Genomic DNA, 25638 nt, shown 5'->3' on the forward strand with positions numbered 1-25638 from the left:
TCGCTCAGTCGTGTCTGACTCTTTGCAACCCCATGGACTGTAGCCTACCAGGCTCCTCCGTCCATGGGATTCCCCAGGCAAGAGTACTGGAGTGGGGTGCCATTGCCTTCTCTGATACCAGGTGTTAAGGTACTGAATTTCAAAGACAGGGGGATAGATTTAATACCAAAGTTACAAAGAACATAATTTTATCTCCAATAGTTTAAAAGGCAATCTGGGTGCTGAATTATGAACGGCAATTATTATTATAGAGTAGTTCTTTGGCATGCATGTATATACCATTTGAGGTTTTAACCCTTTAAGAGTAACCCTAAAGGTCCATGAAGTGTAGTAACTTATCATTATGCAAAGGGTATGAATTTGACTTTCAAGGTATTATAATACTGGTTTGCAGGGCAAGTCACCAAGCAAAGGAGGGAGGCTAGTCAACCACTTGGCATTTGCATGTTAATGTGGCTTGATGGGTCTCTATTTGCTATCAAGGTACACAGGTGCACAGTAACCCTGGTAGAGAGAAAAAATGCTTCTCTGTAATGCAAACTACTTGCCAACTAGTGCTGATGATGGAAGTGAAGAGCAAATGTAAAGGTCTTGAGAAAGTAATGGCTCTAAGTCAGATAATAAAATGTTCATTAGTGGGAGTGGAGGGAGAGGTTCTATGTTGTAGTGATGGTGACAAATTTGAAGATTCACAGAGGTCTGGTGATGTACTGCCTCAGAAAAGTCAAGACAGATAAGCAGAAATGCTAGCTGATGGAGAATTCTAGCAAAACAAATTCTAGCTGAGAGATCAAGCATGGCTGCTAAATAACACTGTCTGTCATTGGTACAGGGATTTTTCCAAAGCCCTTGATCTTTAACTTTGCAGGCCTACATCAAACCAATGTGGGTTGCCTCTTCTTCAGATTTTCTTTTTTGTTATGAATTCTAGCAAGTTGACATGTACCCAAAGAACACCACATGCATTCAGCTCCAGCTGTTTACATTTTACCAGATGCCTTTCTGAATCTTCTTTGTACATGGCTACTATCAGATTCAACATGGTTTAGAATTTAGCCTTTTTTTGTTGTTAATATTATTACAAGTAGTCAAATCTGTGCAAGACCCAATATTTGGATACCCATCATAGTTAATGGCTATATTCTATACCAACATGATATATTAGATTGGTAAATCTTTTCCATGATTATAAATAGCACTACTACAAATATCTTTAAACAAGTTACTTTTCCCTTTTTAGGTTACTTCCTTGGGGGGCATGCTAGATCAAGGAGTATGTACAGTTTTATAACTCTTGTCACATATTTCTAGATTGTCTTTTAAGAAAACTGAACTAATTTATACTGCTCCATGAAACACATACTGTTTCCTCAAGTCTTGTCAAGATAGGGTTTTGTAATTTCTATTTATAATTTCAATCAACTGTTGATAATTTAATAAGCTGATTGTGATACCTTGAAGTTGTTTTTATTTGTACTTGTTTAATTGGTACAGAGGTTGTACTTTTCCATGCAATGATTTTACTGTCTTTATTTCCTCAAGTGTAAATTGGCTGTTTATTTTCTTTGTCCCTTATGAAGCTGAATCTGAAAGCTGACCTTCTATAATCTGTATCCATTCTTTATATTTTTTGGACAGTCAACTGTTATCTGTGATGCTGACCCCAGACATTTTTCTCATTCTCTTATTTAGCTTTTTATTACATTTTGTTGTACAAAAGTTTCTTTCCCCAACTTTTATATAACAATCATCCATCTTGTCTCTGATGATATCCTCCATTTAATAGACACAAATTTATCTTCCATCCATAACTGGAATGAATATGCTATTCCACTGGTCTGCTTTCTGAAATTTATACTATAGAGTATTGTATGTGCTGCAGCTCTAAGTTAATTATTCTCCATATTGATACCTACAGTTCCCAACATTTACTGAAGAAAGATGATTGCTTTCTGCAGTTCACAGTTGCCTCCAATGTGCTCTGTAGTCTTAGAATCTGTTCCTAGAATCTCTTTTTTATTTAATTTCACTGTTTGACATTTTTTCAACCCACTATCATATGGTTTTAATAACTGTCACTTTATGGCAAACTTTAAAATCTGATAGGGTAAGTCTACCACCATTACCTCTTTATATAAATGTATTCTTTGGTCTTCCTGCCCACTTTTTCTTTCAGATAAATTTCACTATGAATTTAACAAGTTCTATAAAGTATCCCACAGTGACTCTAATTGGTAGTGTATTAAATCTATATATTAACTTAGGGAGTATTGTAATCATTACTGTATTAGTCTTCCCAAATTGAAGCAGAGAATAGCTATGCATTTATTCATGTCTTTATTTCTCCCATTAGAGTTTCTTGATTTTCCTTGAATAAGTTTTGTGTGGCCAGGATTAAATTAATACCCAAGTATTTAAATTCATTTTGTCATGCTCTTTGACAAATCCTTTCTTGCCTCTGAAGGTTTCATTCTTCTTAGCTGGTAAAGCCTTCCTGAAAAGTGTACTCTACCTAATGAAATGAGATTCAATTCTCAATTACCCATTTTCTTTCACTCAATTGGCAAACAGGAAATGTGTACTGGATGGTCCGCACTCTGCTTATGATGTGGTATGATAAAAAGAAGGAAGAGAGCCCTAGGCCTAGAACTGAAAAACCTGGGTAATGCTCCAATTTAGTCATGTTCTTGCTGTATAATTCCAGAAGTAATGGGCTCTGGAGTCAGATGCTTGTTTGACCTTAGGCAAGTGACTTTAATCTATCTGTGAATAAGTTTCACCTTTAAAACTGTGTCAGTAAAAGGTAACTATCTTATAGGGTCATGGTTAGTAATAAATAAAATAATTCACATGAAAATGCTTATAGCAGTGCCTGATATACAATAAACACTTAATAAATGTTAGATAGTATACCTTTTGTTGTTGTTATTAATAATAGTATAGCAATACCTTTCCTTAGTCTTAGCTTCCTTATCAGTCAAATCGGGAAAATAAGGCTTAACCACACAGAGTTGCTGTGAGGATTAACTGTGGCTATATATGTGTATATACACCCTACACATCTTAAAGGTCTGTGCAAAGTGGAAAAATGGAAAAGACCACAGGAGGCAATTGTAAGTACAGAAAACCAAGAGAGGTAATCCATAAAATAATTTCTTTGAGCTATTAAATACTTCACATTTATGTACCTTTTCCTCCCAGCAGAGCTACTCACCAATTTTTTCCCCTCCTGCTAATATTAAAATGCATTTGCATTCTCTGCACACAAACTAAATAACAGTGGAGGGAGACAACCAAGAGCACAACTACCTGGAATTAAATTTTGTTGCAGGCTTCCAGGCAGAGTGGCTCAAGAATATACATTTAATTTTCCCACCTATACTCATCATTCTACTTGTGACAGAAGTGACATGCTGCTACTGCTGCTGCTAAGTCACTTCAGTTGTGTCCGACTCTGTGCAACCCCATAGACGGCAGCCCATCAGGCTCCCCCGTCCCTGGGATTCTCCAGGCAAGAACACTGGAGTGGGTTGCCATTTCCCTCTCCAATGCATGAAAGTGAAAAGTGAAAAGTGAAGTCGCTCAGTTGTGTGTGACTCTTCGCGACCCCATGGACTGTAGCCCACCAGGCTCCTCCATCCATGGGATTTTCCAGGCAAGAGTACTGAAGTGGGGTAGAAGTGACATAAGAAAAGTTAGAAATGTGTGTGTAGTCTGGGGAAGGTAATTGGAAGCTCCATCAGAATTTCTCTTTAAATGTCATCTTTGCCCTTGACCTTTCCTAGGCCTTCTCATCTTCCTTGAGATCATAAACTATGATCTGCCAGCTCCATACTCAGCATCAATATGACCTTTCCTTTGACCTCCCCTTTCTGTTTTTAAACTTAAGCCAATTTCCCAAATCCTGATCAAAAGTTCACTTAAATCGGAAGTTCTCATATTTAGCTTATATCGGAATTGCCTGGAGGGCTTGTAAAACACACATCTCTGGGCCATGTTGCCCCAGTTTCTGATTCAGTTGATCTGGGTAGGGGCCAATAATTTTCCTTTCTACTTCAGTTCTTAGGTGATACTGAGGGTGTTGGTCCCAGGACTACATTTTTTAGTTAATTAATTAATTAATTTATTTTTGGCTGTGCTCGGTCTTTGTTGCTGCCTGAGGGCTTTCTCTACTTATGGTGAGGGGGGCTACTCTCTAGTTGCATTGGGCAGACTTCTCATTGCAGTGGCTTCTCTTGTTGCAGGGCACAGGCTCTAGGGAATACGGGCTCAGTAGCGATGGCACATGGGCTTAGTTGCTCTGTGGCATGTGGGATCCTCCAGGATCAGGGAAAGAACCCATGTCCCTTGCGTTGGCAGGCAGATTCTTAACCACTAGACCACCAGGGAAGCCCTAGGACTACATTTTGAGAACCACTAACTTAAACCTTTCTTCCCTCTCTAACTACCACCCCATTTCTCTCCTTCCTTTTCTTAGCCAACTTCTTTTTAGATAGTTTTAAATGTATAAATGTCTTTTCAGTTCAGTTCAGTAGCTCAGTTATGTCCAACTCTTTGTGACCCCATGGACTGCAGCATGCCAGGCTTCCTGTCCAGCACCAACTCCCAGAGCTTGTTCAAACTCATGTGCACTGAGTTCGTGATGCCATCCAGCCATCTCATCCTCTGTTGTCCACTTCTCCTCCTACCTTCAAGCCTCCCCAGCATCAGGGTCTTTTCTAATGAGTCAGCTCTTTGCATCAGGTTGCCAAAGTATTGGAGATTCAACTTCAGCATCAGTCCTTCCAATGAATATTTAGGATTGATTTCCTTTAGGATTGACTGATTTGATCTCCTTGCAGTCCAAGGGACTCTCAAGAGTCTTCTCCAACACCACAGTTCAAAAGCATCAATTCTTTGGCAATCAGCTTTCTTTATGGTCCAACTCTCACATCTATACATGACTAATGGAAAAACCATAGGTTTGACTAGATGGACCTTTGTTGGCAAAGTAATGTCTTGCTTTTTAATATGCTCTCTAGGTTGGTCATAACTTTCCTTCCAAGGAGCAAGTGTCTTTTAATTTCATGGCTGCACTCACCATCTGCAGTGATGTTGGAGCACAAGAAAATAAAGTCTGTCACTGTTTCCATTGTTTGCCCACCTATTTGTCATGAAGTGATGGGACCGGATGCCATGATCTTAGTTTTCTGAATGTTGAGTTTTAAGCCAGCTTTTTCACTCTCCTCTCCCCTTCATCAAGAGGCTCTTTAGTTCCTCTTTACTTTCTGCCATAAGGGTGGTGTCATCTGCCTTATCTGAAGTTATTGATATTTCTCACATGAAGATATGTCTTTTCAAGCACTCTTATTTTAAACTATTTTTCAAATCACACAGTAACATATAATCATTTCATTAAAACTAATGAAAAGAAACTGAAACCCTCCTATTTTGTTGTTGGAAGTGTAAAATGGTACAGCTACTTTGGAAAACAGGCAGTTCCTTAAAAAGTTAACAGAGTTATCATATGGCCCAGAAATTCTACTCCTAAATACTCAAGAGAATTTAAAACAGCTGTCCACATAGAAATTTGTATGTGAACAGTCATGGCAGCATTATTCACAGTAGCTAAAAAGTGGAAACAATCCAATGTCCATTAATATATGAATGGATAAATAAAATGTGGTATGTCCATACAATGAAATATTTGGAAAAAAATAGAGTATGAAATACTGTTACATGCTATACTAAAGATGAACTTCTAATGCATGCTAGGTGAAAGAAGCCAGACACAAAAGCCCATATATTATATGATTCCATTTATATGAAATATACAGGATAGGCAAATTAATAGAGACTGAAAGTAGATTAGTGGCTGCTTGATGCTGAGATTGGGAATAGACAGTGACTAGAAATGAGCAATCACTCTCTATTTCTAACCTCAGGCTCAAGCAACCAGGCTCAACCAACATACTAATCTACTTTGTATCTCTATGAATTTGCCTATCCTCTACATTTCATATAAATGGAATCATTAGTGGTTGCTTGAGGCTGAGGTTGGGAATAGAGAGTCACTAGAAATGAGCAAGGGGTTTTCCTGGTGGCTCAGATGGTAAGAAATCTGCCTGCAATGCAGAAGACCTGGGTTCAATCCCTGGGTCAGGAAGATCCTCTGGAGAAGGGAATGGCTACGCACTCTAGTATTGTTGCCTGTAGAATCCCATGGACAGAGGAGCCTGGTGGGCTACAGTCCATGGGGTTGCAAAGAGTCAGACACAACTGAGTGACTAACACTTAACTTTTACTTTAGAATTGAGCAAAAGGGATCTTTTTAGGGAGATGGGCATGTTCTAAAATTGGATTGTGGTGATGGTTACATAGTGTTCGATCCCTGAGTCAGGAACATCTTCTGGAGAAGGGAATGGCTGCACCCTCTAGTATTCTTGTTTGGAAAATTCCATGGACAGAGGAGCCATGGGGTCCCAAGAGTTGGATACAACTGAGCAACTAACACTTCCATTTTCAAATTAACCAAAATTCACTGAATTGTACACTTAAAACGGGTGAATTTAGGATGTGTAAAGCTGTGTGCATTTCTTCTCTATGCATTCCCTTTATAGACCATCATCCCTTCTAGTTTCTATGCCCACCATTTTACTAAGTTTGCTTTCTTGAAGCTCACTTGTGAGTCCAAACTGCCAAAGCCAATAGCAGTCCTCTCCTTATCTTCTGTGATGGTGCCCTGGCATACTTCTCTTTCTTACCACTCCAGATGCCTGCTCCTTCAATCTCCTTTGCTGGCTGTTCTTCTTCATCCTACTCTCGTTGGCCAGGTGATCAACAAGTCTGCTCAAAAGCATTTCCCTGTCTTCCTCGCTAACTTTAAATTCAACATATCCCAACTCAAACTTGTCATTTCTACCAAATCAGGTCCCCTTCTCACCTGCCCCCAATATATCATTAATTTTCTCCAAGTCACTGGGGCTCAGAATTATTTTTTAGCTTAACTCCTTTCTTCCCAAGTTCCAATCACTGAGTTCTTTCTACTTTTTTTTTTTTTTTTAACCTCAAAAGTTGTCATGTATTTGTGAGCAAATAATCTGGACCAACAATTCACATGGGAAGCAATGCAAATATTAAATACATGAAAAATTTTCAAAACAGAATAATACAAGTAAGCAAATTAAAATTAAAATAGGTACCATTTAAACCTACTTCATTAGAAAATTTTCCATGATGGCAAATTTTACAGGAAACTGGTATTCTCATATACTGCTAATGGCAGAGTAAAACACCTTCAGGGAAAGCAGTTTGGGAAATAAATCAAGAACAATAAGAATGTTCATTTTCTTTTAACTAGTAATCGCAACTCTGTATAATTGTTTTTAATGAGATAATTCAAAATTAGAAAAAGGTTATAGCTGCTCAAAATTTTTCAGCAGCATTACTTTATAATAGCAAGAAATTGGAAAAAAACCTAATTATCCACCAATTTGGGAATGATTAAGCAAATTAGAGCACATTAAGCTGGTGAAATATTATGCAGCCATTAAAATATATAACTACTGAGGAAGCCTTTATGGCAACAGGAAAAACTGTTTACCAAGAAATGCCTAGTGAAACAAGAGAAGCAGGACACACAAAATTATATCTACACAGTTATTATAATCATGAGACCCCTGCCAATCCTCTATACCTATAGATAAAGACTGGCAGGGAAATGAAAACAATCAGGGTGTTAGGGTGGTAAGAATTAGGATACCTTTTATTCTGTTTTTAATTTCCTGTACTATTGCTTTCACAATAAACGCCCCCCCCAAATATCACACATATTTATCTGTCCCTTCTTCTCTATTTCTGTTGTACCCTACCTTCCCAATACAGGGGCACACTCTTTCATGTCTGGATCACTGCCCCAACCTGGTCTCCTTCCAACCTATCTAGGCTGCAAATGCTGCCAAATTATCTAAAGTGCCATATTTACCATGTCACTTACCTGACCAATAATCTTCAATTGCCTCCATATTTGCCATCCTATCTAGTTTTCAAGGCCTAGCTATCCGGGCACAATACTTCACTCTTGACCCTTCTTCTCTACTGTTACTGTTGCTGCTGCTGCTCCTCATCCTCCTCCTCTTTACAACTAACATTTACTGAAGGTTTATGGTGCCATATTTTGTCCTAAATGCTTTACATATACTAACTCAATTAATCCACACAACAGTCATAGAAGGTAAGTACTCTTAGCCCATTTCAGAAATAAGGAAACCAATGGATGGAGTGAAAGGTTGTGGGGGCATGGAGAGAAAGCCATGTGCGAAGTTCACAGAGCTAGAGAACAGAACGCCTGGATTTGAACCCATGCAGACTGACTTCAAAGGGCTTCCCAGGTGGCTTCCCAGGTAAAGAATCTGTCTGCCAATGCAGGAGATATAAGAGACACAGGTTCAATCCCTGGGTCAGGAAGATCCCCTGGAGAAGGAAATGGCAACCCACTTCAGTATTCTTGCCTGGGAAGTCCCATGGACAGAGGAGCCTGGTGGGCTACAGTTCAGAGGGTCCCAAAGGGTCAGATATGAGGCAACTTCAGTCAGACTGAAGCAACTTAGCACACAGACTGACTTCAAGGCCAGAAAGCTTAACAACCAGCAGGGTTTATTCCTGCAATACAGCCTGCTTAGTGTCCTCTCTGGTCCTTTCCTTCTTTAGACTCCAGCCTTCAGTTTTCTTAACCCCCAATGAACTTAAATAGGGCACAATGATACTTCACATGTATTGGCCTGTTATAATGTGTCAGGCTTTTCTTGTTTGTTTAAACCACTTTTCACCTTATAGCTACTGGCTTGAGTTGAAGACCTGGCCTGTTCCTTTAATAGCTGTGAGACCTTGAATAAGTTACTTAGCACCACTGAACCTCAGATTCTTTATCTGAGTCAATGGTTCTCAAAATGTGATCCCAGAACCAGCTGCATCAGCATCACCTGGGGAGCTTGTTAGAAATGCACATTTTAAGCCATGCTCCAAACCTACTGAATCACACTCCCTGGGGGTGGGGTGGGAACTACCATCTATCCCAGTTTTTTTTTAAATAACTCCTCCAGGTATTTCTAATGCACACTCAAGTTTGAGAACCAACGCCCTATAACAATGCCTATCTGACAGAGTTTTGGGGAAGATAAAACAGAGTATGTATAACTTAGCTGGTGGCACCTAGGTTGTCTTGCAAATGGTAATTTATCATTACTGCTACTTAACTTTGTATAGATTAGTCTTCCTTGCTCAAGCTAGGGATGAGCAGGCATTATGCTTCCTGATGCTTTTCTCTAATATTTCCCTGCTTACTTCAAAACAGGCATTACACACACCAGGTTTTAAATAAAATCCTCTTATTTGACTGGCTGATTAGTAAGACAGCCATTTTGGAGAAGCACCATAGCATAGTATAGTGTCTCTAAAGTTAGATTACCTGGTCTGAAGCTCCAGTACTTTGGCCACCTAATGCAAAGAGCCAACACATTGGAAAACACCCTCAAGCTGGGAAAGATTGAAGGCAGGAGGAGAATGGGGAGACAGAGAATGAGATGGTTGGATGGCATCACCAACTCAATGGGCATGAGTTTGAGCGAACTCTGGGTGAGAGTGAAAGACAGGAAAGCCTGGTGTGCTGCAGTCCATGGGGTGACAAAAAGTCAGACATGACTTAGCGACTGAAAAACAACAACCGGGGTCTAGCTGTGGGACATTATGCAAATGATTTTATCTGTGCGTGCTTCAGTTTCTTCTGTCGATTGGCTCTCCAATTAATAGTATATACCCCTTAAGGTTATGGTATATTTAATATTTCCAAAGTGCTTTGAATGGTGCCTAGAATCGAGCACTGTGCTCAAGAAATGTTAAGTCAGCATTATTATTTTTGTGTCATTTCACCCATTCAATGGTGGAAGAGGCTCTGTTTCTTCATTTGGTAGGCAAATGACAAAAATATCTCCAGCAGCTTCTCTGTGTCAGGCAGTGTGCTAGGCATGGAGGCATCCATGACCAAGGGGTGGTCTCCTTTCTCGACAGTCTCAGTCTAATATGGGAAACTCAGCAGACCCACCAGACCATGGTGAAAGTTCACCAAGAACGTGGTACAAATCAGCCTATAGTGAGGAATCAAGACCAGCCACAGAATCCCATAGTATTCCCACCCAGGCCTCAGATTCCTGAGAAATTATGATGAGGGGTCCATTTGAAGGGTTTCCTCTGGGATCTTGACTGAAGCAGTTATAATGGAAAAAGCATGCACTTTGGGACCAGACCAACCTGGGTCTGAGTCCTGGCTCCATCACTTAACTAGCTGTGTGACCTCAGCTAAGTTATATAACCTCTTTAGACCTCATCTATACAACAGGTAGTACAATTAACTGTTGTGGAAATTGGAGATTATGTGGAGATTATGGGTATAAGAAGATCCAACCCAATGAATGACACTTAGTAGATGATCAATAAATGTTGACTTCCTCTCTTTCCATTGCCAACTGGAAAACTGATAGGTTTCCCAGATTTTGGAGTCAGAAGAAAACCAAAATTATTTCTGCCTGACTACCAAGTCACAGGGGATAATGTGGAGCCCTGGAAAGAACCCTGGGATTTTCAGAGATCAAGAGACCCAGATTCTAGTCCTCTCCCTAGGTGCCCCGACAGAGGCACAGCTAAAAGCCATCTTCCCTGCCTGTCCTTCATTTGTGGAGTTTGAGTAAAAGAATCAGTATAATTTTGGCTTCCCCAATGGCTCAGCGGGTAAAGAATATGCCTGCAATGCAGGAGATACAGGAGACATGGGTTCGATCCTTGGGTTGGGAAGATTCCTTGGAGAAGGAAATGGCAACCCACTCCAGTATTCTCGCCTGGAGAATCCCTTGGACAGAGGAGCCTGGTGGGCTACAGTCCATAGGGTCACAAAGAGTCAGATGTGACCGAGCACCCTTACTAGACTGTGAGCTCTTTGAGGAAAGGGGTTGTGTTGAATATCTAATACTGTCCTGGAGAAGAACTGGCTGAAAAGTATATCACTGGATAGAAGAGAAACGTCACAAAAAAGGGGTTCCAACCAGGCTGATGGGAGAGGACCCTGGAGGAGGTAATTGTCTCCTTGTCGTGATCACTATGATAGGTGGGCTCATCTCTTTGGAGCATGAGTGCCAGGTGCCATGTTCCCCACATTACAGGAGCAGAGTCTCTACTCTGGACATTATTAAGGGCTCTGCCTTTTATTAAATTATTAAATTAGTATAAATTATTAAAGGCATTATTAAGGGCTCTGCCCAAGCACCTCTTTCCCCTCCAGCCCAAGCTACATACACCATTTGTAAAAATGTTTCTACCTTCTTCAGGAATTCTAACCTATCGTTAGCAGGCTCTGCCTTGGATTTTTAATGAGTAGACCTGAAGCTCTCAATGAGTCCTATAAAAAGAAAGGTGGCAGAACACAAGAAACACTCTGAAGCAAAGGCACAGCAGTAGCTGGACAGCCTTGCCTCCTCTCTGGCTCCTCCAATCACCCAGTGGCCACTGGGAAGGTAAGCATAGTTTATGCCTTCCCATCTATGTTTCAGCATGGTCTAGTCCCCACGTCCTTGTGCCTGGGCACTTGCCTCAGGCCTCTGAGCTGATAAGCATAATGTCCTGCAACACTCCTGACTATGATGTATTCCAAAATGTGCTACCAGTCAGTTTGGTCTATAGCCCAGCTGCCTGGGGGGCAGGCTGGATTCCATCTATACGTCAACCCCTTGGTATTGACACCAGACCAGGTTCCTCAAAGGAAACACAGCAAATAGAAAACCTTATCAATTTCCACGGAAACCTCAGAGGTACTAACTTACCCAACTCCATAAGTGGTCAACTTACCTCCCTGACTGGCTGGTCTTCCTGTTTCCTGTTATTGGTTTCCATTTGTCCCCAGGAAATTCCTGCAAAGCAAAATTCTGATAAGTTAGGGAGCTCTGAACAGCCAGGTAATCTAGATGGCTTCAAAACTGTGAATCGGTCAGGAGCCTGTCCAAGGCCAGGTGCCACCGCTGCCCCCCACCAGCTGATTCCTTTTACTCTCCTATGCAGGGTAGAGAACTATGTACCTAGAGGGCTGTCTTTCTGTCAGGAGGCCTTCTGCACTGCTGGGGCCATGCAGAGTCTAAGATAGCACTCAGAGACCTCAGTGTGATCTAGAAACTCTGAGTTACCCTTTTTCTCTACTCCCCTCCCAAACCATGTTAAAAACCAGTTTAGCATGTTTGCTGTTTGTTCTGGCTCTTGCAAAGATCTTTTTATTTGCTCTTCCTAGTGGACCTGCTCATTCCTCTAGCCTCTTCCACCAAAGAAAGCATCTTCTTGGACGTTGCAGCCCTTAAGATGACTTTGAGAACTAAAGCTCCTGCTGCCACAACCCTGTCCTGGGGGAGGCAGCTAGAGAACATGCATGCCAGCCAACCCCAGTACTGTAGGGGCCCTTCCTCCTCCTCCCAGACCTGCTGAAAGGGGCTGAGGTGGGCTCATTTCTGGGGAACATGTGTGCTGGGTGCCACATTCCCCATATTACAGGAGCAGACTTTTCACCCTGGGCATTTTATCCATAAGGGCTTTGCCCAAGCATTCTTTCCCTGCAGCCCAAGCTGCATATGCCATTTGTAGAAATGTCCCTGCCTTCTATCCTAGTTCCAAGCCTAATGAAAATTTGCCTTTGACATCCTCTCTAATTTCAGCATTCCATACCTTCTACCTAGAGACTCAGAACTTATTCCGTTGGGAATGCAATTTTTCCTAAACCTCACTGACCTTCCAAAGTCTCTCTCCCCAATGCGATTATTGGTCCTGTTCAAGTTTTTATTACCTTTGCCTCAGCAAAAAAATTTTACTACCTTGTGTAGGTAAGATGTGGTTGTCAGTCATCCTGGTTAAGATATTTTTTGTTTGAGAGCAGCTATGTCACCTCCCAGGACCTCAAACTTCCTATCTGGAAAATAAGGACTGTGCTATCTAGCCTTGCTGGGTTCCCAGGAGTGAGGATAAAATGGGATGTGTGCAGAGAATGCCTAGTACAGCACTTGGCATGTAGGAGGCTAGGGATCTTAGTGGCCATAGAATAGATGAGGTTTCACAGCTTTCACATAACCAGAACAGTCTCTCTGCCTGTACCTGTCAAGTTAGAGCAGCAAAAACCACTTGTTCAACTTCAGATTGTGCCTGACGCCCTTGTGAGATGTCCCTGCTTTCAAAGACAGTATTACTCATTCGGCCACAGTGGGAGCCAGGATTTCCTGTCCATTCCCTGTCTAGCCCTATGGGGAGTGCTCAGAAAATAGCAGTGTCCAAAGCAAACAAAGTCCTGTCCCAACTCTCAATCCCCCAAGTCCCCAGTATCACCTTACATTATTTTTCCCGCTGAGCCACTTAGGTTGCTGTAAATTGTATGCACTCTTTGAATCAAAGAGGCAGTTATCTCCACGACTTGTTGCGGATGAGGATTGATTATGGTAGGAACTTGGTGCCTGAGTGAAGTTGTACTGCTAGAAGGCATCCTGCCAGACTGGAGAGGGCATGGGCTTTGCAATCAGCTTATGGAGAGGCAGCGTAGCACAACTTGGAGCCTGGCCTTGGAGGCTACACTACATGGATTCAAATCCCACACTGTGTGTGACCTCAGGCAGACTACACAGCAGTTTATCTTAGCTCATTTTCTCAAGCTATTTAATAGTGATCATAATAATAACAGTATCTATTTCTTGATTGCTTTGACAACCATGTGAGTTGATACCTGTAAAGCACCTAGAACAGCACCTGGTACACAGTAGACACTCAAATGTTGGTAATCATTATGTTGTTTAAATCCTGGCTTCACCACTTGTAAGATGTGTGACCTCAGCTTTCTTAGCTGGAAAATGGGGTCCTATTATAACATCTCTCATATAATTGCTAAATGAAATAATTTTATATATATGCAAAACTAACTGGCATGAAGCATGAAAGATTTAGATGTGTGCTGATTTCAGTTTTCTTAACAGCACCGAATAGGAGCCAGTTAGCTTCCCAACCACATCCAGGGGGCATAACGAGCAGGATCTCAATCCTACTTCAGATAGCCACCATTACAACTACCTAGCCAGCTAAGCTGGGGAATCCTAACCCATGCTAAAAGTTTTTCCCACGTCTGAGGGGAAGGTGGTTCAGCTGGCAGGGGTAGAAATGGGCACAAAATGCCTCGTGGATGGCCGTCCATATGTCTAAAAGCCTAGCGTCTAAGCAGACCTACTTAGCTCATCTAACAGACATTAGGAGACCAATATGTCCTTCCCTCAGAATATAAAAGAAGAGGCATGGATGGGCACAGGCACACCTGTATTGCTGCTGCCAGCTACTACAATGTGCAAATTTCACTGCTTTCCTTCATGGAGTTACTGGCTGACAATTCTGCAACCATCTTCTGTGTACCCCACCCCCAACATTAACCCTTTTCCTCCACTGTCTACTTGCAGATCCTTCTTTTGGCAAAAATTTCTCAAGGTAAGCCCAAATCTCCCTTTATTTTAAAAGATAATAACTCACCCTTAAAAGATAATTACTATCTGGCAGTCACTGTTCTAAGTGCCTTGTATATGTTACATCATTTAATCCTCTCAACCAATGTATGAAATAGGTACTATTATTATTCCCATTTTTTAGATGGGAATGCTTAAGAATTCAAACCCAGGTAGTCTGGTTCTACCATCAAGCCCTTAAACCACTATTTCATATTTCCTCTCCTTTTCCCCCCTACATTTTATTATGAATATTTTCCAACATATAGAAAAGTTGAGCAAGTTTACAATGAATATCTGTATATCCACCATTGTATAGATTTTACAATTAGTATTTTACTATGTTTACCCTATCACATATCTATTTGTTCTGTTATCCATCCACAAATTCATCTTAAATTCTTTATGCATTTCAAAGTACTTTTCCCCATACATTTGAAAACTTAAATGAAATCAACAAATTCCTTGAAAGGCAAACTACCAAAGCTCATTCAAGAAGAAATAGATAGCACAAATAACTCTGTATCTATTAAATAAATTGACGTTGTCATTAAAAATCTTTCCACAAAGAAAACTCTAGGCACACATGTCTTCAATGATGAATTCTAACAAACATGCAAGGAAAAAAAAAAGCCAATTCTATACAAACTCTTCTTGAAAATAGGAGAGAAGAAAACATTTCCCAACTGATTTGGTAAGGTCAATATCTAGATATATAAACCAGACATGGACATCATGAGAAAACTATAGACTAAAATCCCTGAAACATCAATGCATAAACAAACAAACAAAAAAAACCTTAACAAACTATTAGCAAACCAAATCTGGTAACATATAAAAAGGCTAAGATGTCATAACCAAGTGGGATTTATTCTGGCAGTGCTAGGCTAGTTCTTGTTTCAAAAATCAATCAATGTAGGACTTCCCTGGTGGGGAGTGGTTAAGAATCTGCCTTCCAATGCAGAGGACGGGAGGTCAATTCCTGGTCAGGGCACCAAGATATCACATGCCTTGGGGCAACTAAGCCCATGCGCCACAGCTACTGAGCATGCACCACAACTAGAGAGAAGCCCAAGCACCACAAGGAAGAGCCCAAGGGCCACAACAGATGACCTTGCATGCTGTAACTAGGACCCAATGCAGCCAAATAAATCATAAATATTTAAAAATCAATCACTGTAATTCACTATATCAATTGATTAAAAGAGAAAAACTATATGATCATCTCTATAGATACAGAAAAAGTATTTGAAAAAACAAATCCAACATCCACACTTGATAAAAGCTAACACAATAAACTAGGAATAAAAGGGAATATTTTCAACCTGCACCTACCAAAAAATCTACAGTTAACATCAAACTTAATAATAAAAAATTGGGAACAAAGCAACAGTATCTGCTCTCACCACTTCTACTAAACACTGTATTGAAGGTCTTAGGGAGTGCAATAGGACCCCTTCTCCTAGAAAAGCCATACACAGTGGAAATGAAGACAAAACCATTTGCAGATGACATGATTGTAGAAAATCTTTTAAAATCTACCAAGAAAAGTGAGTTTGGCAAGGTTGCAGGATACAAGGCCAATATACAAAATTAAATAGCATTTCTATATAGTAGTAAAGAATTTTAATTTGATCTTAAGAAAACAATATTATTTACAATGGCATTGAAACATGCAATCTTAAGAGATAAATATAACAAATATGTGTAACACCTATATGCTGAAAACTAGAAAATAAGCTGCATAGATCAATGCATTTCAAAAACTCAAGCATACATATCCATTAAATAAAGTTCTATATTTGTTTACAATATTTTAGGCAAAATTTACTTTCAGTAAATGCACGAACATTAAGTATACATCTGCTAAGTTTGGGAAAATGTATACACCTGTGTAACTCTCTTTTCAAGATATAGATCATCACACAACAATTTCCTCATGCTCTTTCCCAGGTAATCTCTGTGACACCTCCCACAGGCAACCACTGTTTTGAAATTTTTTTCCTATAGATTAGCTGTTTTATAACTTTATATGAAGGGATAGTAGAGTACATACTCTCTTGTGTAAGGCTTCTTTTACCCCTAAGTGTCTTTCTTTTTCCTTTTTTATTTGGCTGTGCCATAGGCAGCATACAAGATCTTAGTACCCTGGCCATGAATCAAACCTTTGCCCTCTGCAGTGGAAGTGCAAGTTCAAGCCACAGAACCACCAGGGAATTCCCTTGTTTCAACAAAGAATATGTACTGAGCAATTACATATGCTAAGTCATTCAGAAGTGTCAGTCTATGCATCAACAGTTCAACACAGGAATTAACTTCTGGTTTGAATGCACCAGCCAAAAGGTGGCACTAGGAAAGCTATGGGGAAGTAGTCTGGCAGTGAGCTGGCAGTGGCATGGGAAGTCCTAGAAATACCATGGGGGATGGTGGTGGCTTGTGTTAGGGATGTAGATCATAACTAGGGTATATAGTTACAGCTAATTTAGACCTGGGTCTCTTCTTCAGACTGGAACAAAGGGAAAGGATTTGTCCTTCAGAAGAGCAGAAAAGTCAGACCACTGGAAGCAAAACCTGGGAGACATTTGCAAATTTTACAGCTCCAAATAGTTTTAAAGCAGGCAGTGGCATGGGAAGTCCTAGAAATACCATGGGGGATGGTGGTGGCTTGTATTAGGGATGTAGATCATAACTAGGGTGTATAGTTACAGCCAATTTAGACCTGGGTCTCTTCTTCATACGGGAGCAAAGGGAAAGGATTTCTGTTCTCAGAAAAGTCAGACCTCTGGAAGCAAAACCTGGGAGACATTTGCAAATTTTACAGCTCCAAATAGTTTTAAAGCAGGAAATGAAAGGCAATACAGTAAGTCCCCTACATACGGACATTCAAGTTTCAAAGATGCAAATACCATGTTCGCATGTCCAATCATGTAAGTCAGTTCACATGTCTGGTGTACATTGTCACGTGCACGCATCCTCTACAAGTGGTTGTGCTTTTCTGTACTTTACGGTACAGTACTGTGTAGAGTACAGTAGTACAGTATCTTTATTTCAAGCACAGGATTTCCAGAAGCAAGCATAAAAGCAGTACTGCTAAGAAGTGCCAAGCAGTAATGATGGGAACAAAAGTGAAAGTAACTGAGAGAGCAGAGTGACAAGAGGAAGAATAACTGAAGAGATACACGATGTAGGAAACGCCAGAGGGATTTTCTTTATTTGAGGAGGCACTGTTAGTTTTTGAAGCACAGGACCTGAATGTAGAATGTAGAATGAAACAAAGGTTGCAGCAGGCATTCAGAATGCAATCTAGGGCTACCAGGTCATCTATGACGAAAATAAAAGAGCTACTACTAGACATCACTGAACTGTTTTTTTCAAGATGGTAGATAGAATTGAATCCAGCAAGGAACCAGAATCTGTGCCATCAACGTCAGGCGTGAGTGAAATTATAGCTTGCCCTCCATCTCCTACTGCTGACGATCCTTCAGCTCTACCATCTCCCACCTCCAGGCAGTAACTCTTGCCTGTTCACTCGATGCCAGCCCCTGTATGCCAGCTGTTGTACTGTACTCCTGTACTTTTCAAGGTACTGAGCTGTAAGATTAAAAATGTTTATTTTTTTTATTTGTTTTTTTATGTATTATTTGTGTGAAAAGTATTATAAACCTATTACAGTGCAATACTATATAGCTGATTGTGTTAGTTAAGTACCTAGGCTAACTTGGGTGGACTTATGAACACACTCTCAGAGTGGAATTCATTTGTATGTAGGGGACTTACTGTACATGCTGTTTTGTATCAGGTACTGGGCCTGGCACTCTGTTACACAAACTCATTTGATCCACCCAACTAATTCATAAGGCAGCCATTATTTTCCTCCAATTTAAAGATGAGGTAATAAGACTTTATTTAGCACTGGCCATTTGATGAGGTAAAAATTCTTTTTCCCTTTAAAAAATCACATAACTGCAACTCTTGGTGGTTGGATGACTTGCAAAAGGTCACTCTGATACCAATTATACAGTCAGGATATAAAGCCCACTTCTGTTGGTTTTGTGAAGCAAAGTTATTTTCTTCTACCTCTAAAAATGATGATTTCTTGCCCAAAGTTAGTAAGATACCAGCTGGTGGACCCAGCACTATATAATTTTAAGGCATTATAATTGTTATATTTCAAATTATTTACCTAGCTTTCTCTTTGCAAAGAGAATAATGAAGCTCATCCATCCAAGAACCAAGTCCTTACCTGCACTGTCGGCTTCCTGGGTTTCCAAGTGTTGCCAGGTTTCAAGCTGCTGTCCTCGAGGGTACCATGCTGGGGATTATGACAGCAAGCTGAACACCGGATGCACTGGTGATGGTGGCACCGGCAATTGTAGCAGTTTGGAATCATATTTCTCTTTCGCAAAGCAGGACAGATTTCCCCAGAACAATAAATGCAAGGGTCATGGACTACAGCTCCCTGGACATTGCAGGAGTAAGAGCACGTCCTGTGGTAATCAAAATCACCACAGTGTAGTGGCTTACAGCACATGGATTGTTCTAGACCTTTGCTTGCAAAACATTCTGTGTAAGTGGGAGTTTCTGACTGAAGGGGTGATATGGAATGATATGATTGGTCTGTGGCATGATAGGGTTGGTCTGTGGAGTGATATGATTGGTCTATGGGATGGCGCCTCAATTCTCTATAGCTGGAGCTCATTGGCTGAAAGCTTTGGTCAATAGGTTTTGGTCTCTGGGTAAAAGTCTTGTTATGAGTGGTTAAACCTGGCAAATGAGATGTAGATAAGGATTTGCTACTCTCTTCAAAGAACTTTCTTCTGTCTGCAAAGGGCAAGAGGATGGCTTCCTCCCCAGCTTGGACAGTAGACGCTTTCAATTCCTTGTCACCTGGGTTGGAAGGGCCTTCCATGGCTAGTGCCACATGTGGCTGCAGGTTGTGCTCTGGTGACCATCTCCAGTGACCTCCACAGACTCCATGGTGAACGTTTGTTTTTTCAGAGTCTGACGAGGATGGGTCAGATGCTTTCCACCAGGTGTTTGGGCTCAAAGAGGACTGGCCAGATCTCTGGCCAGGACTCACTCGTCCCTCCAAGCCAATCCTAGATTCTTGACCCTCAGGGGCTTGACTGAGGCACTCTGAAGACCTAGCCCTGAGTATCATGCTCTTGTTGAAGAGCTTGTCTCTGGGGCTTGGTGGTTTTTTATATGAAGATAGAAGGGCTGAGTTAGAGGAAGGAAGTGGAGGACTTTCCAGGGTCTCCTCGGTCTCTTCCACTGGCTCCTTGGTGTAACACAGCTGTGACAAGGGACTCTTGCCTTTCTGGAGCTGGGCCTTCCTCCTCTGAATTTCATTACGTAGATTGGTAGCAAAACGTTCGCTCTTCCGCCGGTTTTGGATCGAGCGGCCCCGGAACCCTCCATTTCGCTTACTGCCCACCCGGCCACACTCCTTGGGCTCACTGTCCCCTTCCTCAGTTGCCTCTGTGCTGCCAGCTACTTTAGAGGTTGAAGAACAGTCCCTGGTTTGTTGAGCAAGGGAGCCAGAGGACTGCTGGCTGACCAGTTCACTATCAGCTCTGCTTGCTCTGTTTGGATCCTGGAAGCCTTTTTCTGGATGGTGTCCGTCAGCCTCTCCATGTGGGGAACTGCTTGGGCTCTGATGACCTGAACCCAGAGGTCTATCATCCACTGGCTTGGTCTTTCTGTCTTTGCTCGGCTGGTCCTGGGTTCCTCCTGCAGGGGCACATGGGCTTTTCTTGCTTGTGTGGCTACTGTGCATGTGCAAAGGGGATACGGTCCACTCCTGCCCATCCTGCCCAGCTTGGAGCTCTGTCCCCCTGCTGTCCCTAGTATCAAGGTGCACACGCTGCAAGTGGGACACCAGCAGCTGTTCAGGGGCACTATGGCGATGCCCTGTGGGTCCTGTGAGGTGTGGAGAGCTGCCAAAAGAAGAAGTCTTAGCTAGCTCTGCTGAAGCCTGGTTGAGTGGGCTGGAACCTATGCTGGAAGTTTTGTCACATGCTTTTGGGACTCCAACAGCTTTGGCTGAGGCCTCCATCGGTAGATTCTCAGAGCCCTTCTGGTTAGATTCAGGAGGTTGGCTGAGCTCACAGTTCTGATGGCCTTCATTTGTCACTTGGTCTTGCCCGCTGAGGCAGCAGAACCTATTAGGGTTCCTTGGGGATAGCATGGTGTCCAAGCTAGGTTTCTCCTTCTGTTGCAAGGAATCTATAAGCTCAGAAGCCCTGCACTGCTCTCCATTGAAGAGTTGGGCTCTGGAGGCCTGAAGACTGTCTCGCCTCACTGGAGGTTGAGGGGGACCCCTGGCAGCCTTGGCAGGCTCTGAGTGGGAGACCTCCTGAGGACAGGATGACATCTGGGAGCTAGCAGTCAGGTGACCCCCACTGGTGCGCCAGCCACCTCCTGAGGTCTCGACCACATTAGGGCGACTATTAGGGGCTTTAGTTGGCCCTGGGCCTTGCATGATACAGTCCACAGAGGCTGGCTCCTCTGGCCTGAGGGAAAGGGCACAGTCAGAGGCATTTGAGCTGGCTGAGAAGGAGCTATAGGCTGAATCACGCTGGTTGGGGTATGTGCTCTGGTCAATGGGCAAAAGATGGCCCTCATAGGTGGCTTGGCCTGGTTGCTCCAGGCTCTCCATACTGCCAATGGAGCTGCTTTTCTCAGTGCTGCAGTGCCGGGAGAGTGGACACCACTGCACACACACGTCACTGCAAGACACAGGACACACCGGTTAGTTAGCCACGTCACCAGATTACTTCCCCACCTTGGCCATCCCTGCCACAGGAGAAGGCAAGGCAACCCAGAGGCACCCATGCCACAAAGGAGAGGGAGATATGGCAAAAGAGGAAGGAAGGGAAATGGGAAGAGAAGGACGCTGGGGATGCCACAGAAATGTGGTAAAATGGGAGGCAAGATGATACGTGGAGGAAGAATAGGGCAAGATCCAAAGACTAACAGTGCAAGAACTCACTAGGGGTAGTCCTCTGTTTCTCTGCCTTAAGTAAGTCTAGAATTGCTTCTGGCCTGTTGCTGTCTCCTGGGAGCCAGCTCTCGGCTCTCTGCTTGGAGAAACAAGCACTGACGATTAGCATTTGAGAGGGGCCCTAAAGGGCTAATTTAATTTCAGTCAGCCTATTTTGTAAATCAGTGGTTCTCAAATTTGATCATGCATCAGAATCATCCAGAGGGTTCAAAGAAACACAAGTGACTAGGCCTCATGCCCAGAGTTTTAGGTCTGGGTGGATCTTGAGAATTTTTACTTCTGACAGTTTTCTGGGTGATGCTACAGCTGTTGGTTCAGGGACCACACTTTCGAGAACTACTGGTGTCAAGCAAGCCCTACAAAGGGAAGTGATTGTGAGGGAGTAATTTTCTCAAGATTACCCAGCTCTCGTTCACAGCCCACACAGGGCCACAGTTTTAGCATTCCCCTGTTCTTTTCTTGATAATAGTATTCCTCACTGTTTACCAAGGACCTATGATGTGCCAGACACTTTCTAATGTCTCGTTTCAAACTGAAGGGGAGAGATTATTATCTCCACTTGACAAGTGAGAAAACCAAAGCTTAGAGGGGGAAAGTAAAATGACAAGCTCATACAGCTGCTAAAGAAGCAGAGCTGGATTTTGAACCCGGGCCTCTGTGAGTCTAATGTCCTGGCTCTTCTGCTACACTGTCTGTTAAATGGAAATGATAGTGGTATCTGTACCAGAGGGTTGCTTTGCGGGTGGTATCAGATAATAAAAGTGAAGCTCTAGGCGCCTAGTGAGGGTTCAACACCTGGTTGAGAGTAGCACCTCTCTTGATTGTTGTTTTCATGAGTATTGTTATCAGCATCCCCTCTACTATGACTATTGACATTATAGTGGCCCCTGCCCACCCAGGCTGCCCTCTTCCCCCACAGCAAAGCCAAACTTGGGAGACCAATGACGGTACTAGGATCAAACACAATCTTGAATTTTAAGTACCATTTCCCACACACAAAGCCAAACTGAGCCAAGTCATGCCAGTAACTCCCTGTCACTAGAACCCCAGAGGTTGCAGGTGGCTCAGAAAGGCCATAGTTCTGAACGCCAGAGCTGAGCAGTGGCAGGCACCCACAAGATCCTCCAGGTTAGCCTCTTCTAATTCTTTCTCACCGCCTTGCCCCTTAGCCACTCCGCTTACTTGACCTCTGGGCTAAGAATCCATCAATTCCTTGTTGGCAGGGAGATTTGCTATCCACCCCACCACCCTTCCTGCTGAAAACAGCCACACCCCGACTTAAACAGAAGCCAAGCTCAGAATGTGTTTCTGTGTATCCTTTCAGAACAAAACTGCCCCTGCCTCTGCCCTGAGCCCCTGGCTTCCGATATCAAATAAAGATACCTAAGCTAAACTCAACCCTTAGCTTCCCTGAGCCTCATCAACAGAAATTCCTTCTCGGCGGTAAGATCTTGCTGTGGAAGGGAAAAGGCAGCTTAAGCTAGCAGCTTTGCTGGCTCTGGGCTTGCTTAAAAAGTTCTCTGCATTTGCTGGGTAGCTCCCTAAATTGAGAGATCCTTATTGCAGGTGGACCCTGTTATTCAGGGAGGTCCCCATTCTGAAGGCTTTGGTTGTGTGACAGAGTTGGATGAGAAACACTAGATGAGGTCACTGTGAGTCACTATAGCTAGAGAAGAGGACCAGAACCCAGTCACGGGGTCACTGACAACAGAGACTAGGATGATGGGGGAGCCAGGGAAAGAGATTGCAAAGGAAATAAGGTGAAGAACAGGAAAGAGAGGTGTCTTCAAGCCATGTGAAATATTTCAAGGAAACATTTTCTAAAAGGAAAGGGACTGTCCCAAAGTCACAGAGAGTTAGCAATAGCTGACGACCGGAAGCCAGGCCCTCTGGACTGCCCCACCCCCCTTCATTTTCCCGGATAGCACTCTGGGCTCTATAGCCTCCAACGGGGACTAGAGCACTCCTGCGTGGCCGGGTGGTCTAGCCTCCAGCCTGTCTTGAAGGGAAGGTTCCAGACTCACCTTGTGTTGCAGCCGGAATGCCAGGACAAGCTGAAGGCTTCAGAAGGGAAATGCATGGTGGTGGCCGCTTCAGGGCATCCCTCCAGCAGCTTGGCCACATGCCATGAGTGCGGCCTACTGACAGGGGCGTTTCTCCTACAGCAAAAAAGCACAGGAAGTCAACTTAGGGAACCAGAGCTGAAATCACTTCCCAGGCAGCTTCCGCCCCCACCCCCTCTTTCCCTTAAATGAAGTAGCACATCTTGCAAGGAACTGGTGTAGAAATCTTAGCAGCTACCCCCTCAGCTCCCAGAACTCAAATCTCCTTCACCCCAAAGACAATCCGTGGACATTCAGAATTTGAGAGTCATAGGGCTCTTTTGGTCATGGGTATATCCCAAGCATGTACAGCAATGCCAGACACATAGTAGATGCTCAATAAATATTTGTGGAATATGTGAGTACTGTTGCTCAATGAACAGTGTGCCCACTCTAAGTTTTCTCTGAAAAAAAAAAAATAAATGTAGCCAATCTTCCCATTTTTATCTAAGAAAGGAATAGGTAAATCATTGAGAAGCTTGAACAAGTCAACACCAACTGACTGCCAATTCTCCAGTTTTGGGCTCATTCAATTTGATAAACATTTGTTGTCTGTGTACTGTGTACCATCTGTGCATACCTCTTGGGATACAGAGATCAATCAAGCATAGGCTTTGTTCCTGAGAACTTACTGGTAAAGGCACTGAGAGAGGGAAGGACAAGATGGCCACAGAGGTGAGGCTGCTAAGTCTGTAGGTAGAGGTTTGGCAAGAAACCCCCATTTCAGCCAGGGAGAATAGGACAACGTGATAGATGGCATGGTACTAGGCTAACAGGGAAGACTGGCTTTCAGGGCAGGGGTGAATAAAGAGAAACAGGTCTGAGGCCAAGGCCCTGGATGCAACCACAGTACCTGTCCAGTGCGGGAGGCTGCAGCCACAGCTCTTGCACTGACAGGCTTCTTCAGGACCCGTCCCTGTGCTCTGGTATATTTCACATGAATAGAAGCCACCCTTGCTAGTGGGGAAGAACAAGAGTGGGGCACAGGTAGTGCCAGAGGATAAAGAGAAGATTGATATGAGAGAGGGAGAGAGAGAGGGAGAGAAAGTGGGGAGGACAAGAATAAGAGAGGGGGGGAAAGGAAGAGGGCAGGGGGAAGAAGAGAGAGAGAGGGAAGGAAGGAGAGGGAAGGGGAAGGGAGAAGAGAGGAGAGGACAGAGTAGGAGAGGTGAGGAGAGGAGAAGAAACAAGAAGAGAAAGACAGATATCAGATGGGCCAGGTAAATAACAGATAAGAGGGAAGAGATGGTACAGATATAAACAAATGACAGAAATGGAGAAGTCTGAGAAAGAGTACAGGGAACTATACAGGGAGAAATGGATGACAGAGAACAAGATGACAGAGTAAGAGAAACAGATGATAAATAAAGGAGAGGACAGAAAGATAAACAGATGATAGTTTATTTACTAATTTTTTCATTCAATTACTGTGGCAGGTTCCATACTAGACAGTGAGGAAGCAGAGTTGACTAAGATAAGGCCCCTGGTTTTCAACATGCTTGTTATAGAGTGGGATAAATCAGCTCTCTACCTCCCAGGAGCAGCAGTAGAGAGACTAGAGCTGAATCCATATTCGCAGGGAATGCCCCTTATCCTGGCAGAAATACAGAAAATCCCAGCAGGGCAGAGCTCTAGAGGGCTAAGGCCTGAAAAAGTAGTCCTGAGGAAAATGGCCTTGCTGGGGAAAACATGTGTTGAGTGGTAACAGGCCAGACACAGAGAAGGAGATATAAAAGGAAGGGCAGTGGAAGATGCCTGCCAAAGGTCAGGAACCAGAGCCACAGATCAGCTGTGGCAGTGAAAATTTATGGGAAGGAGAGGAAGTGAGGGCCACATATTTAACCACTGTTCTATTATGGATTTCAGAGTGCCAGCAGGGAGGCTGAAGGCACTAGAAGACCTTGGGGAAGGTGTCTGCTCCAGAGTTTCACACACAAAACCATGTTGCTAGAAATCTCTCCAGTGGCTGTTACCCAGGAGCCATCCATTAACAACT

The 25638-nt window shown here is 42.9% G+C and overlaps 1 protein-coding gene across 3 annotated transcripts in view; it reads right to left on the bottom strand.

Annotated features, from left to right (window-relative positions):
* SHROOM4 (shroom family member 4) overlaps positions 1 to 25638 on the bottom strand; it is a 262413-nt gene that overhangs the window by 27576 nt on the left and 209199 nt on the right. For all 3 annotated transcript variants that reach the window (XM_010821949.4, XM_015461686.3, XM_010821952.4), the window contains 3 exons: positions 23565 to 23699; positions 18778 to 21265; positions 11872 to 11933 (listed from right to left, as the gene is read on the bottom strand). In XM_010821949.4, the coding sequence (XP_010820251.1) occupies positions 11872 to 11933; positions 18778 to 21265; positions 23565 to 23699 (2685 nt within the window). The remainder of the gene's footprint in view (positions 1 to 11871; positions 11934 to 18777; positions 21266 to 23564; positions 23700 to 25638) is intronic.

The sequence above is a fragment of the Bos taurus genome, chromosome X (genome assembly GCF_002263795.3).
Source record: "Bos taurus isolate L1 Dominette 01449 registration number 42190680 breed Hereford chromosome X, ARS-UCD2.0, whole genome shotgun sequence".
In the NCBI taxonomy this organism is placed as follows: Eukaryota; Metazoa; Chordata; class Mammalia; order Artiodactyla; family Bovidae; genus Bos; species Bos taurus.